We start from the raw sequence: 17,898 nt of genomic DNA, 5'->3' as shown, positions 1-17,898 counted from the left end.
GCTACAGGGCATCTAGCTACAGGGCATCTAGCTATAGCTACAGAGCATCTAGCTGCAGAGCATTTAGCTACAGGGTATCTAGCTACAGAGCATCTAGCAACAGAACATTTAGCTACAGAGCATCCAACTACAGAGCATCTAGCTACAGGGCATCTAGCTACATGGCATCTAGCTATAGCTACAGAGCATCTAGCTGCAGAGCATTTAGCTACAGAGCATCTAGCTAAAGAGCATCTAGCTACAGTGCATTTAGCTATAGCTATAGAGCATCTAGCTGCAGAGCATCTATCTACAGGGCATCTAGCTACATGGGATCGAGCTACAGAGCCTCTTGCTACAGGGCATCAAGCTTAAGGCATCAAGCTTAAGGCATCTAGCTAGAGGGCATCGAGCCACAGAGCCTCTAGCTACAGAGAATCTACTGTACTTACAGAGTATCTAGGCCAGGGCTGATCTCCAGGTATAGAGGGTGTAGTAATGAGACTTTGTCTCTACTCTCTCTTCACTTTCTGTTTCTACTCTCTCCCTACTCTCTCTCTACTCTCTTTTGACTCTCTCTCTCCCTACTCTCTCTCTACTCTCTGTCTCTACTCTCTCTCTACTCTGTCTCTACTCTCTCTTTACTTTCTGTTTCTACTCTCTCCCTACTCTGTCTCTACTCTCTCTCTACTCTGTCTCTACTCTCTTTCTACTCTCTCTAATCTCTGTCTCTACTCTCTCTCTACTCTGTCTCTACTCTCTTTCTACTCTCTCTACTCTCTCTCTCTCTATTCTCTCTCTATTCTCTCTACTCTCTGTTTCTACTCTCTCTACTCTCTGTCTCTACTCTCTCTCTACTCTCTCTCTCTACTCTCTCTCTACTCTGTCTCTACTCTCTGTCTTTACTCTCTCTCGCTCTACTCTCTGTCTCTTCTCTCTCTACTCTCTGTCTCTACTCTCTCTCTACTCTCTGTTTCTACTCTCTGTTTCTACTCTCTCTACTCTTTCTCTCTACTCTCTATCTTTACTCTAACTCTACTTTCTCTCTACTCTCTGTCTCTACTCTCTCTCACTCTCTCTCTGTCTCTACTCTCTGTTTCTACTCTGTCTCTACTCTCTCTCTCTACTTTGTCTTTACTCTAACTCTCCTCTCTGTCTCTACTCTGTTTCTACTCTCTTTCTACTCTGTCTCTACTCTCTGTTCCTACTCTCTCTGTATTCTCTGTTTCTACTCTCTCTGTATTCTCTGTTTCTACTCTCTCTCTCCTCTCTGTTTCTACTCTCTGTTTCTACTCTCTGTTTCTACTCTCTCTCTACTCTCTGTTTCTACTCTCTGTTTCTACTTTCTCTCTCTGTTTCTACTCTCTCTGTATTCTCTGTTTCTACTCTCTCTCTCTCTACTCTCTGTTTCTACTCTCTCTCTACTCTCTGTTTCTACTCTCTCTCTCCTCTCTGTTTCTACTCTCTGTTTCTACTCTGTCTCTACTCTCTGTTTCTACTCTGTCTCTACTCTCTCTCTCTACTTTGTCTTTACTCTAACTCTCCTCTCTGTCTCTACTCTGTTTCTACTCTCTTTCTACTCTCTCTACTCTCTGTTCCTACTCTCTCTGTATTCTCTGTTTCTACTCTCTCTGTATTCTCTGTTTCTACTCTCTCTCTCTCTACTCTCTGTTTCTACTCTCTCTCTACTCTCTGTTTCTACTCTCTCTCTCCTCTCTGTTTCTACTCTCTCTCTCCTCTCTGTCTCTACTCTGTTTCTACTCTCTTTCTACTCTGTCTCTACTCTCTGTTCCTACTCTCTCTGTATTCTCTGTTTCTACTCTCTCTGTATTCTCTGTTTCTACTCTCTCTGTATTCTCTGTTTCTACTCTCTCTCTCTCTACTCTCTGTTTCTACTCTCTCTCTCTACTCTCTGTTTCTACTCTCTCTCTACTCTCTGTTTCTACTCTCTCTCTACTCTCTGTTTCTACTCTCTCTCTACTCTCTGTTTCTACTCTCTCTCTACTCTCTGTTTCTACTCTCTCTCTACTCTCTGTTTCTACTCTCTCTCTACTCTCAGTTTCTACTCTCTCTACACTCTGTTTCTACTCTCTGTCTCTTATCTTTTCCTGTTTTGGACTGAGCAGCGTCTCCCAGCGTTCAGACTATCCCAGGGTTCAGTGATGCTGGACTGCTTGTATCGTGTGGAATGTGAATCCCGTGGAGAGAGAGGCGGGGGGAGGGAGAGAGGCTGCATAGGAGGGCAGAGAGAGATCTGGGAATGATGTAGGCTGGAAAATGGAAGAGAAGAGAAGAGGGGACTACAGTTAAGGAAACACTGCTATGTGAATAGGAAATGCTACTATATTAAACACAGTTCATGAAGCAGTGCAAGGAGACAGAGTGGTGTTTTGCCCTGTTATCACTCTTTAGGATTATCATGTCATAAAGCATAGAGACTTTACAGAGACAAGTAGGCATGGGTTAATTAAGGCTGGGTTTGTTAGGGGTAGAGGGACACCCCCATCTGGGAACAGTTTCTAGAGAGAGGGAAGAGGCAAGAGGCAAGAAAGGAGGAGGAAAAAGCCCTGCATTGCTGTTACTGTCCAAAACAAACGCTAAAACATTGCATCTGTCTCCAATTTCGCTGTTCTGGGCGGGATCTGTGTTGGTAGCGTGGAGGCATAGGAGGAACAGTTCTCTCCAAACCGGTTCTGGTCAGGTCGCTAGTGTGGTGGACGAACACACAACATAAAGCTTTTTTAATGACTTTCCAAAACATAAATGATGGATGTTCAGACTGTTTCTTTTGCAGTAAATATACATGTCCTGCATAGCAGTATTGCCCATTTTGTTTGATCCAGTTTGTGTAATTTATGTACAATATTTGTCATACATAAAAAGCTCCACTGTAATTCTAATGTTTCATCTTTTATTTATGGTTGTATATATTGAATTATTCTAAAGTATATTTGCCATTAGACTTATTCCTCTGTTGGGAAATGTACTGTAGCAGAGTAGGCTGTTAAGTGAAACAACATGTGATAGAGTTTCTCCTTGAGGAGCGAGAGGTTGGGGCTTATGAGACGTAGGAGACCAAGAAAAACACATGCTCCTTGACTCTGACTGAGGCTATAAAAATGAAAGGCTCATGCCACAGAATACTTCAGGGTTCTCCCAATATATAAAACATGGACCGTTATTATCACAGTTTGAGCCTTTGCTTCTTTTTTAGAAGCCTATCAACTATTATCTATTCCACATTGAACAGTAAAACTACTGAACACTAAAATAGTTCCCTTCTCTGAGATTGTAAACTTTATTTGACCAAAGCTGAAAGCCCATATCCACTTGCTATCATCACCCTCGGACTGGGAGGGAAATGTCCTCGTAGTGGAAACATTGAAAATGTGTCAGTCTGTCCTGTTGACATGGCGATAGGGAATGGGTGACATTAGCTTTGCTCTCTCTTCCTCCTCCTCTCGCTCTCTCCCCCTTTTTCTCTCTCTCCCTCTCTCTTCCACTCCCGGTCCCTCTCTCTCCCTCTCTCTATCTTCAATGCTTTTCTTTTCTTGTTGATTCTGAATCATAAACCTGATCACCTTATATTTGGCATTCTTCCTATATAAAAACACAATATCAATGTTAAAATGTTTTAAGTTAAAATAATACTTATTTTGGATTGGCTTTAATACGTTGTTCCATCCCAAATGATTTGCAGAAGGCCTTAGGTGATTGGAGTATAGAAAGAGAAGTATTATATTGGTTAACCCTGCTGCAGGTAGAGTTTGTGATAGTGCTGCTATTTGTGCAACAGGGTTAGGGTCTGTGGGATGATGTCCTGTTTAGGTCACAGACTAAAGAAATGAATTATGGTAGAAACAAAGTGTCCCAATCTCTTTCCTCCTCCTCCGTGTGTTGTGAAGGGAAAGGTGGAGGATTTAAAAGCTTTCTAACGAGGCAGCCTTGACACCTCAGCGCTGTCAGATCTTAATGTTGACAAACGGCCGTCTATCTCACCGCCCGCTTTGATTAGGGAACATCTCTGAGTGGAGTGGCTATCACTCATGACAAGATGGCTTTTCATGTCAGCACATTTTCTCTCCCTGTCCTGCTTCTTTTTTTCTGATTATTTATAACCCTATATTTTACCCCTTGATAACTAAATTGCATTGTGGACAAAGCAGTTTGCTCGGTCCCCTCCTCACTCTTTTTTTTGCTCTCCTTTTCTCTCTCTTTCTCTTGCTCTCTCTGTTGCTCGCTCGCTCTCATTCTCTCTTATTGATGTTGGTGGCATGTCTGTAGAAATCAGCAAGGTTTATTTAGTCTAGTTCCCACTCGGGTCCTCTGCTCCATCGTGCCAATCAGAGAGTCAGCTTCTCTGCTCAGCTTCCCCTCGTTGACCCTATGAAGGATAATGACGCTTTACTGAATTACAGTTTTAAGTTTCACTCTCTTCTCTTTGATGCTAGACGAGTGGCTGGCTGGCTGACTGCTTGCTGGCTGCTAGATAGCTCTGGCCTTTCTTTAACGCTACACAGAATTCACTTCCGAAACACTCCAACTTCTTCCATGCGTCTGATGAAAGCTCTCCAGACACGAGACAGAGCAGGAAGCTGCTTTTTCACAGTAATCGTGCTGACAACAGTTGCAGGAGATCTCTTCAAGACAAGGTGCTTGTTCCTTCTAGGAGCGCCAGGCATACTGAGAGCCTCGCTGAGAGAAAACATGGCAGACGAGTGTCATACACCTTCCATTTTTCCAGACGTGTTCTGCAGCTTTTCTTACACACACAGAGAGTTCCTGTTTCTCACAGATACTGTATGACCTTAAAGAAGACAAATCCTCACAGGCATCTCTGTGAGGTCATGTGTAGCAGGCGTGTGCTGGGGATGGGGATGAGTTTAGCTGGCATGCTGGGGTTGGGCTGAGCTTGGGGTGGGGTTGAGCTGGAGCTAGGGTTGGGCTGGGTTGGGTTGGGGCTGGGGTTGGGGCTAGGGTTGGGGTGGGTTGGGTTGGGTAGGTCTGGGTTGGGTTGGGGTAGGGGTAGGGCTAGGGTTGGGGTTGAGTTTGGGCTGGGGTTGGGGTTGGGCTGGGGCTAGTATTGTTCTTGGGATGGGTTGGGCTGGTCTGGGGTGGGTTTGGGCTAGGGGTTGAGCTGCGGCTGACATAACTTGATGAAGGCAGTTTAAGGCATTTAGATGTACTGTATAGTCTGTAGGTACTGTATGGTGTGTATGTACTGTATAGTCTGTACTAGAGGTCGACCGATTAGGATTTTTCAATGCCGATACCAATTATTGGAGAACCCAAAAAAGCCGATTGTCACGTCCTGACCTTAGTTCCTTTTTTATGACTCTATTTTAGTTTGGTCAGGGCATGAGTTGGGGTGGGCATTCTATGTTTTGTGTTCTATGTTTTCTATTTCTATGTGTTTGGCCTGGTATGGTTCCCAATCAGAGGCAGCTGGCAATCGTTGTCTCTGATTGAGAACCATACTTAGGCAGCCTGTTTTCCCACTATGGGTTGTGGGTAGTTGTTTTGTGTTGCTGCACCTTACAGGACTGTTTCGTTTTCGTTTCACTCTCTTTGTTATTTTGTTCAGTGTTTCTGTTCCAATAAATAACATGAACACTTACCACGCTGCGCATTGGTCCGATCCTTCATACTCCTCGTCAGAAGAGGAAGAAAACAACCGTTACACCGATACTGATTAATCAGACTATTTTTATTTTATTTTATTTGTAATAATGACAATTACAACAATACTGAATGAACACTTATTTTAACTTAATATAATACATCAATAATATCAATTTAGCCTCAAATAAATAATGAAACATGTTCAATTTGGTTTCAATAATGCAAAAACAAAGTGTTGGAGAAGAAAGTAAAAGTGCAATATGTGCCATGTAAAAAAGCTAACGTTTAAGTTCCTTGCTCAGAACATGAGAACATATGAAAGCAGGTGGTTCCTTTTAACATGAGTCTTCAATATTCCCAGGTAATAAGTTTTAGGTTGTAGTTATTATAGGAATTATAGGACTATTTCTCTCTATACCATTTGGATTTCATATACCTTTGACTATTGGATGTTCTTATAGGCACTTTAGTATTGCCAGTGTAACAGTATAGCTTCCGTCCCTCTCCTCGCTCCTACCTGGGCTCGAACCAGGAACACATCGACAACAGCCACCCTCGACGCAGCGTTACCCATGCAGAGCAAGGGGAACAACCACTCCAAGTCTCAGAGCGAGTGACGTTTGAAACGCTATTAGCGTGCACCCCACTAACTGGCTAGCCATTTCACATCGGTTACACAAGCCTAATCTCGGGAGTTGATAGGCTTGAAGTCATAAACAGTGCAATGCTTGAAGAATTGCGAAGAGCTGCTGGCAAACGCACAAAATTGCTGTTACATTGCACAACCTTCAATGTTATGTCATAATTATGTACAATTCTGGCAAATCAATTACGGCCGTTGTTAGGAATAAATGGACTTCACACAGTTCGCAATGTGGCCCAAACTGGTGGCCCAAACTGCTGCATATACCCTTACTGCTTGCACGGAACGCAAGAGAAGTGACACAATTTCCCTAGTTATAAGAAATTAATGTTAGCAGGCAATATTAACTAAATATGCAGGTTTAAACATATATACTTGTGTATTGATTTTAAAGAAAGGCAATGATGTTTATGGTTAGGTACATTGGTGCAACGACAGTGCTTTTTTCGCAAATGCGCTTGTTAAATCATCACCCGTTTGTCGAAGTAGGCTGTGATTCGATGAGAAATTAACAGGCACCGCATCAATTATATGCAAAGCAGGACACGCTAGATAAACCAGTAATAGCATCAACCATGTGTAGTTAACTAGTGATTATGTTAAGATTGATTGTTTTTTATAAGATAAGTTTAATGCTAGCTAGCAACTTACCTTGGCTTCTTGCTGCCCTCGCGTAACAGGTAGTCAGCCTGCCATGCAGGCTCCTCGCGGAGTGCAATGTAAGGCAGGTGGTTAGAGCATTGGACTAGTAACCGGAAGGTTGCAAAAACGAATCCCCGAGCTGACAAGGTAAAAATCTGTCATTCTGCCTCTGAACAAGGCAGTTAACCCACCGTTCCTAGGCCGTCATTGAAAATAAGAATGTGTTCTTAACTGACTTGCCTAGTTAAATAAAGGTGTAAAGGGTTTTTTAATACCGATTTCCGATTGTTATGAAAATATCGGCCATAATTAATCGTCCATTCCGATTAATCGGTCGACCTCTAGTCTGTACGTACTGTATAGTCTGTACGTAATGTATGGTGTGGATGTACTGTATAGTCTGTATGTGCTGAATGGTGTGGATGTACTGTATGGTGTGAATGTACTGTATAGTGTGGATGTACTGTATAGTCTGTATGTGCTGAATGGTGTGGATGTACTGTATGGTGTGGATGTACTGTATGGTGTGGATGCACTGTATAGTCTGTATGTATGTACTGTATGGTGTGGATGTACTGTGTAGTCTGTATGTACTGTATGGTGTGGATGTACTGTATAGTCTGTATGTACTGTATGGTGTGGATGTACTGTATAGTCTGTATGTACTGTATAGTCTATGTACTGTATGGTGTGGATGTACTGTATAGTCTGTATGTACTGTATAGTCTGTATGTACTGTATGGTGTGGATGTACTGTATAGTCTGTATGTACTGTATAGTCTGTATGTGCTGTATAGTCTGTATGTACTGTATAGTCTATGTACTGTATGGTGTGGATGTACTGTATGGTGTGGATGTACTGTGTAGTCTGTATGTACTGTATAGTCTGTATGTATTGTATGGTGTGGATGTACTGTATAGTCTGTATGTACTGTATGGTGTGGATGTACTGTATAGTCTGTATGTACTGTATAGTCTGTATGTATTGTATGGTGTGGATGTACTGTATAGTCTGTATGTACTGTATAGTCTGTATGTACTGTATGGTGTGGATGTACTGTGTATAGTCTGTATGTACTGTCTGTATGTACTGTATAGTCTGTATGTACTGTATGGTGTGGATGTACTGTATAGTCTGTATGTACTGTATAGTCTGTATGTATTGTATGGTGTGGATGTACTGTATAGTCTGTATGTACTGTATAGTCTGTATGTACTGTATGGTGTGGATGTACTGTATAGTCTGTATAGTCTGTATGTACTGTATAGTGTGGGTGAACTGTATAGTCTGTATGTACTGTATAGTCTGTATGTACTGTATAGTCTGTATGTACTGTATGGTGTGGGTGAACTGTATAGTGTGTATGTACTGTATAGTCTGTATGTACTGTATGGTGTGGATGTACTGTATAGTCTATGTACTGTATAGTCTGTATGTACTGTATGGTGTGGATGTACTGTATGGTGTTGATGTACTGTGTAGTCTGTATGTACTGTATGGTCTGTATGTACTGTATGGTGTGGATGTACTGTGTAGTCTGTATGTACTGTATAGTCTGTATGTACTGTATGGTGTGGATGTACTGTATAGTCTGTATGTACTGTATAGTCTGTATGTATTGTATGGTGTGGATGTACTGTATAGTCTGTATGTACTGTATAGTCTGTATGTACTGTATAGTGTGGGTGAACTGTATAGTCTGTATGTACTGTATGGTCTGTATGTACTGTATAGTCTGTATGTACTGTATGGTGTGGATGTACTGTATAGTCTGTATGTACTGTATGGTCTGTATGTACTGTATAGTCTGTATGTACTGAATGGTGTGGATGTACTGTATAGTCTGTATGTACTGTATAGTCTGTATGTACTGTATGGTGTGGATGTACTGTATAGTCTGTATGTACTGTATGGTCTGTATGTACTGTATGGTGTGGGTGAACTGTATAGTGTGTATGTACTGTGGTCTGTACGTACTGTATAGTCTGTATGTACTGTATGGTGTGGATGTACTGTATAGTCTGTATGTACTGTATGGTGTGGATGTACTGTATAGTCTGTATGTACTGTATGGTGTGGATGTACTGTATAGTCTGTATATACTGTATAGTCTGTATGGTCTGTATAGTCTGTTTGTACTGTATAGTCTGTATGTACTGTATAGTGTGGGTGAACTTTAAGGTGGGACACAGCCTGTAGAGGGATGGTCCTGTTCCACTAGACTGTTCCTGTATGATGAGATGTGGTGGTGTTACCAGTCTCTTAATGGATCCGTTTGTTCAGTGTGGTTCTGTCTGAGCTCTGAAAGCAGCAGCAGCCGATAGATACAGTTCCAAAAGACTCTGAGCAGGAGATATATTCTCAGCACTCTGTTGCCGCTTTCTATAGAGAAAACAGTGTTTCATAGTTTATCTTGTCTGACAACAAACGCTGAAACAGCCTATCAGTTTAGATGCTGGAAATGTATTAAATGTGTTCATATGTTCACTGTGGGTTATGATGTCAATAGTTATGAAATACTACAGTACACTTCTTTTTACTCCAAGTCAGTCATCATTGGACGTTTTATGTAGAGATTGTGGGTACTGGATAATCCAGACTTTTGTAGCTTGCCGGATGTTATGGTATGCGTTTTAGAAAACTATCAAAACCAGATTCCCCTTTGGCTCCACTGATGTGACACTTGAAAGCATTTTTTATCTCCTTATCTTTCCACACTGATTTGAATCTGCTCTTTAGGGTTCAGGGTTTAGATGTTTAGCTGTCTGGATGTTTCCTGGCTGTTCTGTCTGACTGTTCTCTGGCTGTATGACTGTTCTGTCTGGCTGTTATCTGACTCCACTGATGTGACACTTGAAAGCATTTTTAATCTCCTTATCTTTCCACACTGATTTGAATCTGCTCTTTAGGGTTCAGGGTTGAGATGTTTAGCTGTCTGAATGTTTCCTGGCTGTATGACTGTTCCGTCTGGCTGTTGTCTGACTGTTTTCAGATTTTTCTGACTTCCTCTCTCGCCACCCTCTGTTCTGACTGTTCACTGACTGACTGTTCCTACTGTTTTGTCTTTCTGCCCCTCCCCACTCCCTCTCCAGGCAGCACGGAGGATGAGTTGGTCAAGTCGAAGAAGGGTTTCCACAGCCAGACAGTAGCCAATCAGAGTCCAGAGACGGACCTGATGTTGGATGGAGACGATGACACTGCCAGTCTTCTGCAGGAGAAAGAGATGGACAACCTGGCTGGTGAGACACATACACAAACACGCACTCACACACACACACACACACACACACACACACACACACACACACACACACACACATACAAACACGCACATCTTTATCCTATGTTTGGGTCATGGTTTATGTGTTTGGCAGTGTAAGTGGATCTGGACAGTGTTTCCAAGGTGTTCAGGTGAAAGTGTAGTTTTTGTGTGATAGTGTGTGTGTGAAACAAACCGTTCTGTGTTGTTTTGGTTCTCCAGCGCCGTTCCTTCCTCGCCTGTTTGTCTCCAGAGGTCAGTCAGTCATCTCAGTCCAAGTTAAACTATATTGATTCCGGAAGGATGATCAATCTGAACATGACTGCGTATCAAATGGCACCCTATTATTTAGTTAGTGCACTACTTTTGACTAGGGCACATAGTACTTTGGTCAAAAGTAGTGCAATAGGGTGCCATTTGGAATGCACCCTACAGTGCATTTGGAAAGTATTCAGACTTAATTCAGACTTAATTTACAGCCTTATTCTAAAATGGATTAAATTGTATTTTGTCCCCTCATCAATCTACACACAATACCCCCATAATGACAAAGCAAAAACAGGTTTTAAGTCATTTTTGCTCATTTATAAAAAATGGAAACATCACATTTACATAAGTATTCAGACCCTTTACTTAGTACTTTGTTGAAGCACCTTTGGCAGCGATTACAGCCTTGAGTCTTCTTGGGTATGATGCTATCAACTTGGCACACCTGTATTTCTCCCATTCTTCTCTGCAGATCCTCTCAAGCTCTGTCAGGTTAGATTTTAAATTTTTATTTTTATTTCACCTTTATTTAACCAGGTAGGCATGTTGAGAACAAGTTCTCATTTACAATTGCGACCTGGCCAAGATAAAGCAAAGCAGTTCGACACATACAACAACACAGTTACACATGGAGTAAAACAAACAGTCAATAATACAGTAGAAAAATAAGTCTATATACAATGTGAGCAAATGAGGTGAGATAAGGGAGGTAAAGGCAAAAAAGGGCCATGGTGGCGAAGTAAATACAATATAGCAAGTAAAACACTGGAATGGTAGATTTGCAGTGGAAGAATGTGGAAAGTAGAGATAGAAATAATGGGGTGCAAAGGAGCAAAATAAATAAATACAGTAGGGGGAGAGGTAGTTGTTTGGGCTAAATTATAGATGGGCTATGTACATTTGTAGTAATCTGTGAGCTGCTCTGACAGCTGGTACTTAAAGCTAGTGAGGGAGATAAGTGTTTCCAGTTTCAGAGATTTTTGTAGTTCGTTCCAGTCATTGACAGCAGAGAACTGGAAAGAGAGGCGGCCAAAAGAAGAATTGGTTTTGGGGGTGACCAGAGAGATATACCTGCTGGAGCACGTGCTACAGGTAGGTGCTGCTATGGTGACCAGCGAGCTGAGATAAGGGGGGGACCTTTCCTAGCATGGTCTTGTAGATGACCTGGAGCCAGTGGGTTTGGCGACAAGTATGAAGTGAGGTCCAGACAACAAGAGCGTACAGGTCGCAGTGGTGGGTAGTATATGGGGCTTTGGTGACAAAACGGATTGTGAGTCTGGAAGGAGAGTTTACAGTCTAACCAGACACCTAGGTATTTGTAGTTGTCCACATATTCTAAGTCAGAACCACCCAGAGTAGTGATGTTGGACGGGCGGGCAGGTGCAGGCAGCGATCGGTTGAAGAGCATGCATTTAGTTTTACTTGTATTTAAGAGCAATTGGAGGCCACGGAAGGAGAGTTGTATGGCATTGAAGCTCGTCTGGAGGGTTGATAACACAGTGTCCAAAGAAGGGCCAGAAGTATACAGAATGGTGTCGTCTGTGTAGAGGTGGATCAGAGACTCACCAGCAGCAAGAGTGACATCATTGATGTATACAGAGAAGAGAGTCGGTCCAAGAATTTAACCCTGAGGCACCCCCATAGAGACTGTCAGAGGCCCGGACAACAGGCCGATTTGACACACTGAACTCTATCAGAGAAGTAATTGGTGAACCAGGCGAGGCAATCATTTGAGAAACCAAGGCTATCTAGTCTGCCGATGAGGATGTGGTGATTGACAGAGTCGAAAGCCTTGGCCAGATCAATGAATACGGCTGCACAGTATTGTTTCTTATTGATGGCGGTTAAGATATCGTCTAGGACCTTGAGCGTGGCTGAAGTGCACTCGTGACCAGCTCTGAAACCAGATTGCATAGCGGAGAAGGTATGGTGGGATTCGAAATGGTCGGTAATCTGTTTGTTGACTTGGCTTTCGAAGACCTTAGAAAGGTCTGAAAATGTTGTAGTTAGGGATGAAGATTTCAGAATTTTTGGTGGTCTTCCTAAGCCAGGATTCAGACACGGCTAAAACATCCGGGTTGCCAGAGTGTGCTAAAGCAATAAAACAAACTTAGGGAGGAGGCTTCTAATGTTGACATGCATGAAACCAAGGCTATTACGGTTACAGAAGTCATCAAAAGAGAGCGCCTGGGGAATAGGAGTGGAGCTAGGCACTGCAGGGCAGTCGGTAGATTAGTGGTAGATTAGTGGGGTTCTGTGTGGTAGAGGGGATCAATCCAATTGGCAAAATAGATATAGTTATAGTGACACAAGAACATTTTTCCGATAGATCTATTCAGATAGCAGCCGATAAGACAGCTAACGATTAGATGGACTCAGATGGGCTTTCAGGTAACGTCGCGACAGAGGGGCCAGTTGGATAATTCCCTCGGGCAGATAACGTCGGTAGTCCAGTCGTGAAGGCCCGGTGGGGCTCCGCGTCGGCAATAAAACTGGTCCGGATAAGTGATTGTAGCCCAGGAGTGGCTGATGGAACTCTCCAGCTGGCTAGCTGATTGATGTTTGCTCCGGGATCGTCGTAAGCCAATAGTCACACGGATAGCAGCGAGCTAGCTGCGAGATCCAGGTGTAAATGTCCAGAGCTTTCGGTTGAAATCAGGGGATATGGAGAGAAAAATAGGTCTGGTCGCGTTGTACAAAACTGGCGATAGCTTTTCGAGCTAAAGGATAGCTGATGACCATCAACTGTGGTTAGCTGAAAACTAACGTTAGCCAGTGAATTGGCTAGCTTCTGGTTAGCTTCTGGCTAGCTTCTATTGTGAGGCGGGTTACAGGAGAGTGTTTTGAAGTTGAGTTTTTGGAAAAGAAAACATAAAAGATATGCGAAGAAAGATGTAAATATATATATATATATACGGGATGGGGAGATGGGGAGCATTGCTGCACAGCTATTTTCAGGTCTTCGATCAGGTATAAAAAAAAACATCCCCACAGCATGATGCTGCCACCAACATGCTTCACTGTAGGCATGGTGCCAGGTTTCCTCCAGACGTGATGCTTGGCTTTCAGGCCAAAGAGTTCAATCTTGGTTTCATCAGAACAAAGAATCTTGTTTCTCATGGTCTGAGAGTCTTTAGGTGCCTTTTAGCAAACTCCAAGTGGGCTGTCATGTGCCTTTTACTGAAGAGTAGCTTCTGTCTGGCCACTCTACCATAAAGGCCTGATTGGTGGAGTGCTGCAGAGATGGTTGTCCTTCTGGAAGGTTCTCCCATCTCCACAGAGGATCTCTAGAGCTCTGTCAGTGACCATCAGATTCTTGGTCACCTCCCTGACTAAGGTCCTTCTCCCCCATTGCTCTGTTTGGCCGGGCGGCCAGCTCAAGGAAGAGTCTTGGTGGTTCCAAACTTCTTCCATTTAAGAATGATGGAGGCCACTGTGTTCTTGGGGACCTTGAATGCTGCAGAAATGTTTTGGTACCCTTCCCCAGATCTGTCCCTTGACACAATCCTGTCTCGGAGCTCTATGGACAATTCCTTCAACCTCATGGCTTGGTTTTTGCTCCGATATGCACTATCAACTGTGGGACCTTATTTAAGTGATAATGCCCGAGAAGCCGGTGTTTGGAGGATATATTGGCACGGAGTTGTTAGGGCCTAGACGAAGTCGAGGGCCAGCAAAACGTGCCAATATATCCTCCAAACACCGGCTTCAAGAGCATTATCACTTTTAAAGAACGGGTTACCAACATATTCAAATAATAATTTACTTATTTTGATTAAAAACTAGATTTTTATTCATTTATTCATACTTCCACAAGGTATAGTCCTGACACACATCTAGGGTTGCTAGAGACCCGACCCAGTCGTTTGTTCTAAATGTTCCATTGCTATAATGGCTGGCAACATTCTTATCCCTTGCCTGCTACCAAGCCAACTACTGCCAACTTACAGTCACGTCAATAAGTGCAGTCAGAATAACAGAAAAGTAGCTGCATTTGCATTTGTTTAAGCTGTTTTCTAGTGACATTAATTTGGATACATCCATAACAATGAGGTAATGAGGCGCGATTTCACCTGGCATAGAAAATGTGCTCACTGTTGACACTTGTTCAGAGGAGCTAGCCAGCAACACAGCTACAGTAACACGATCGCTTCAAACTGAAGTTGGAAAGACTGAAAATTAGCTGCGTTTTATTTTACCTTTTTTCAATTGACATTTTTTTGTATATATGTATTTCGACTGGCTGAGAAACGCTGCCTGCCAGTCTTTCTTGTCCCGGACAGCAGGACATCGAATTTGAATATCTAAACAATGTTGTAAATGTTGGAGAGGCGGACAGCAAGGTTTATACAGATCTCAGCTGTTGAAAACGAAATGTTAGTCTAAAAGAAATGTGAGATAATGTCTAGATGCTAAAGTGGAGATCAAGTTTATAAGTTGCCTGGCTGGGCTGATGAGACAGTGGATAGCGCAGTCAGATGGAAGAGAGTAAATAGGTATTTTAACATCATAGATTTAGCCGGTGGCAGTTTGTGGAATAGACACCGGCTGGAATGCGGTTTTAACCAATCAACATTCAGGATTAGACCTACCCGTTGTATAAATAAACAGGTGTGTGCCTTTCCAAATCATGTCCAATCAATTGAATTTACCACAGGTGGACTCCAATAATGTTGTAGAAACATCTCAAGGAGATCAATGGAAACAGGATGCACCTGAGCTCAACTTTGAGTCTCATAGCAAAAGGTCTGAATACTTATGTAAATAAGGTGTTTCTGTTTTCTATTTTTAATACATTTGCAAAATTTCTAACAACCTGTTTTCACTTTGTCATTATGGGGTGCTGTGTGTAGATTTCTGAGGAAAAACATATATTTAATCAATATTAGAGTAAGGCTGTAATGTAACAAAATTTGGAAAAAGTCAAGGGGTCTGAATACTTTCCGAAGGCACTGTATGTCACCATTCCCCTTCTAAATGGCCCAGACAATCAGTGGCTAAACTAACATTTACCTAACCTGACAAACTGAACTATTAACCCACATTAACTCTATGATCTTACTGATTATAACAGACAGAGAAACTATGAAAACAAAAGAATGAATGAAAATTACTTGAATCAACCTCCTCAGTAGAAATAAATATTGAAATAAACGAATCACAATTACTCATTAAAACATATGAGATGGTTGTTTGTTATCTATACATTTTATTTTCATTAGAACACTGAGTCATGGGCTACACCCCAAATGGCACCCTATTCCTTTTTATAGTGCACTACTTTTAACCAGGGTCCATAGGAATCTGGTCAAAAGTGTGCATTATATAGGAAAGGGGTGTCATTTGGGACACATCCATGCAGACGAAAGGGTCTGTTAATAAGAGCTGTTCCATGACATGATGTCTGAATGTCCAGAAAATAAATTGCATGTTTAAATAATGACATTTAAAATGAATTTTATCTTGGAGTCTTGGAGTTTTTATCTGAACTGTGCCAGGCAGGCAGGAGAGTTCATACAGCTGGCAGGACTACAGTGAAACATGTAATATAATATTAATAAATGCAATTAAGCAGACACTTTTATCCATAGTGTGTGCATACATTTTTAAATGGGTGGCCCCAGCAGGAATCAAACTCACAATCGTTGCATTGCAAGCAACCTCATCTACCAAATGAGCCACACTGTTCTATCAGGTCCTGAGATGTACAGACTGGATGAATGTAGAGGTAGAGCAGTAAAGACTGGATGGATGTAGAGGTAGAGCAGTACAGACTGGATGGATGTAGAGGTAAAGCAGTACAGACTGGATGGATCTAGAGGTAAAGCAGTACAGACTGGATGGATCTAGAGGTAGAGCAGTACAGACTGGATGGATGTAGAGGTAGAGCAGTACAGACTGGATGGATGTAGAGGTAGAGCAGTACAGACTGGATGGATGTAGAGGTAGAGCAGTACAGACTGGATGGATGTAGAGGTAGAGCAGTACAGACTGGATGGATGTAGAGGTAGAGCAGTACAGACTGGATGGATGTAGAGGTAGAGCAGTACAGACTGGATGGATGTAGAGGTAGAGCAGTACAGACTGGATGGATGTAGAGGTAAAGCAGTACAGACTGGATGGATCTAGAGGTAGAGCAGTACAGACTGGATGGATCTAGAGGTAGAGCAGTACAGACTGGATGGATGTAGAGGTAGAGCAGTACAGACTGGATGGATGTAGAGGTAGAGCAGTACAGACTGGATGGATGTAGAGGTAGAGCAGTACAGACTGGATGGATGTAGAGGTAAAGCAGTACAGACTGGATGGATGTAGAGGTAAAGCAGTACAGACTGGATGGATGTAGAGGTAAAGCAGTCGTGTGGTTAATAATGCAGCTATTGAACCTCCCGTCCAGTCCTGGACAGTTTAATGTTAAACCTTAGTTCCCGTTCAGTCAGTCACTCGGTATAACATACTTGGGGAGTCAACAACCAATCATATTAACCTGAAGGAAACTGAATACCGAGCCCGCCCTCAGAAGCCCCGCCTTCCTGGCTAGAATGCCAGGGCTCTAAAGCTCGCCTGAATGCAGAAGGTGTCACGCAATTTGCTTTTCAAGCACATAAAGACCACAAGATTCAGCGCCAACTTAGGTGTCTGTTAGTGGGTAGAGAGTGCTCGTTCCCCTAGATGTTGCAATTGTGGGTTCTTTTTGTGTTTGCTAAAAGCTAACTACTTTATTTTTTAATTTACCCCGTCCCCAATTTCGTGGTATCCAATTGTTTTAGATATCACGATTGGTGATATCTGTGCTGCAGCGTGTTGGGGTTCCCCAAATACCTTCTACCTGCTCCTAGTGTGGCTCATAGTGTTCTTATGGCTGGGTCTGGCAGTTGGTGTTAGGCACCGCGCAGGTTGTGCATTTGTCCGGGTTACCACAGTTCCCTGCATGTTTGAGCCTTGGGCTGCAGCAGTGTGTAAAGTGTACATTATCAGGGTTACCACTGTTTCCTGTAGGTTTGAGCCTCGGGTTGCTGTGACAGCGCGCAAGTACACAGTTTCGATGTTGCTGCAGGTTTCCTCCTACAGGGAACAGTAGTTATAATCATAACTATAATATTTATTGTCTTCATTAAAACATTTGACGGTTATTTCTGCCTAGTAGCTTAGGTTATTTAAATACCTTATTGGTCTGACTCTGCCCAGTCAGGAATGTCTCTGCTAACAATAGAGTTATCCAAACCCCCTTATAGTGTTTTAGTGTTCTCATAGTGTTCTTACAGTGTTCTCATAATGTTCTCCAACCCACCTCCTGGTTATATGGCACCAGGCTCCAGCTCTGTGGGCCAAACTCTCCAGTCAGAACTGTGCTTTCTGCTGCTTTAGGTATAATTGCCTCAGCCTCACAAGGTATAGTTATCCAGAGTTCAGTCTGGTTGTGAAAATAGATCAAGAGGAGCTGTTCAACAGTCCGATACACTGCCTGAACGCTGCAAACAACTG

The 17,898-nt window shown here is 42.6% G+C and overlaps 1 protein-coding gene across 1 annotated transcript in view; it reads left to right on the top strand.

Moving 5' to 3' along the window:
• LOC112266105 (neurobeachin a) overlaps window positions 1-17,898 on the top strand; it is a 255,505-nt gene that overhangs the window by 105,187 nt on the left and 132,420 nt on the right. The window contains exon 36 of the mRNA XM_042296092.1: window positions 9,980-10,126. Within this exon, the coding sequence (XP_042152026.1) occupies window positions 9,980-10,126 (147 nt within the window). The remainder of the gene's footprint in view (window positions 1-9,979; window positions 10,127-17,898) is intronic.

This window comes from Oncorhynchus tshawytscha, linkage group LG13, assembly GCF_018296145.1.
Source record: "Oncorhynchus tshawytscha isolate Ot180627B linkage group LG13, Otsh_v2.0, whole genome shotgun sequence".
In the NCBI taxonomy this organism is placed as follows: Eukaryota; Metazoa; Chordata; class Actinopteri; order Salmoniformes; family Salmonidae; genus Oncorhynchus; species Oncorhynchus tshawytscha.
Note: the sequence above shows the minus strand (reverse complement) of the source record. Positions and strands in the feature narration are given on the sequence as shown.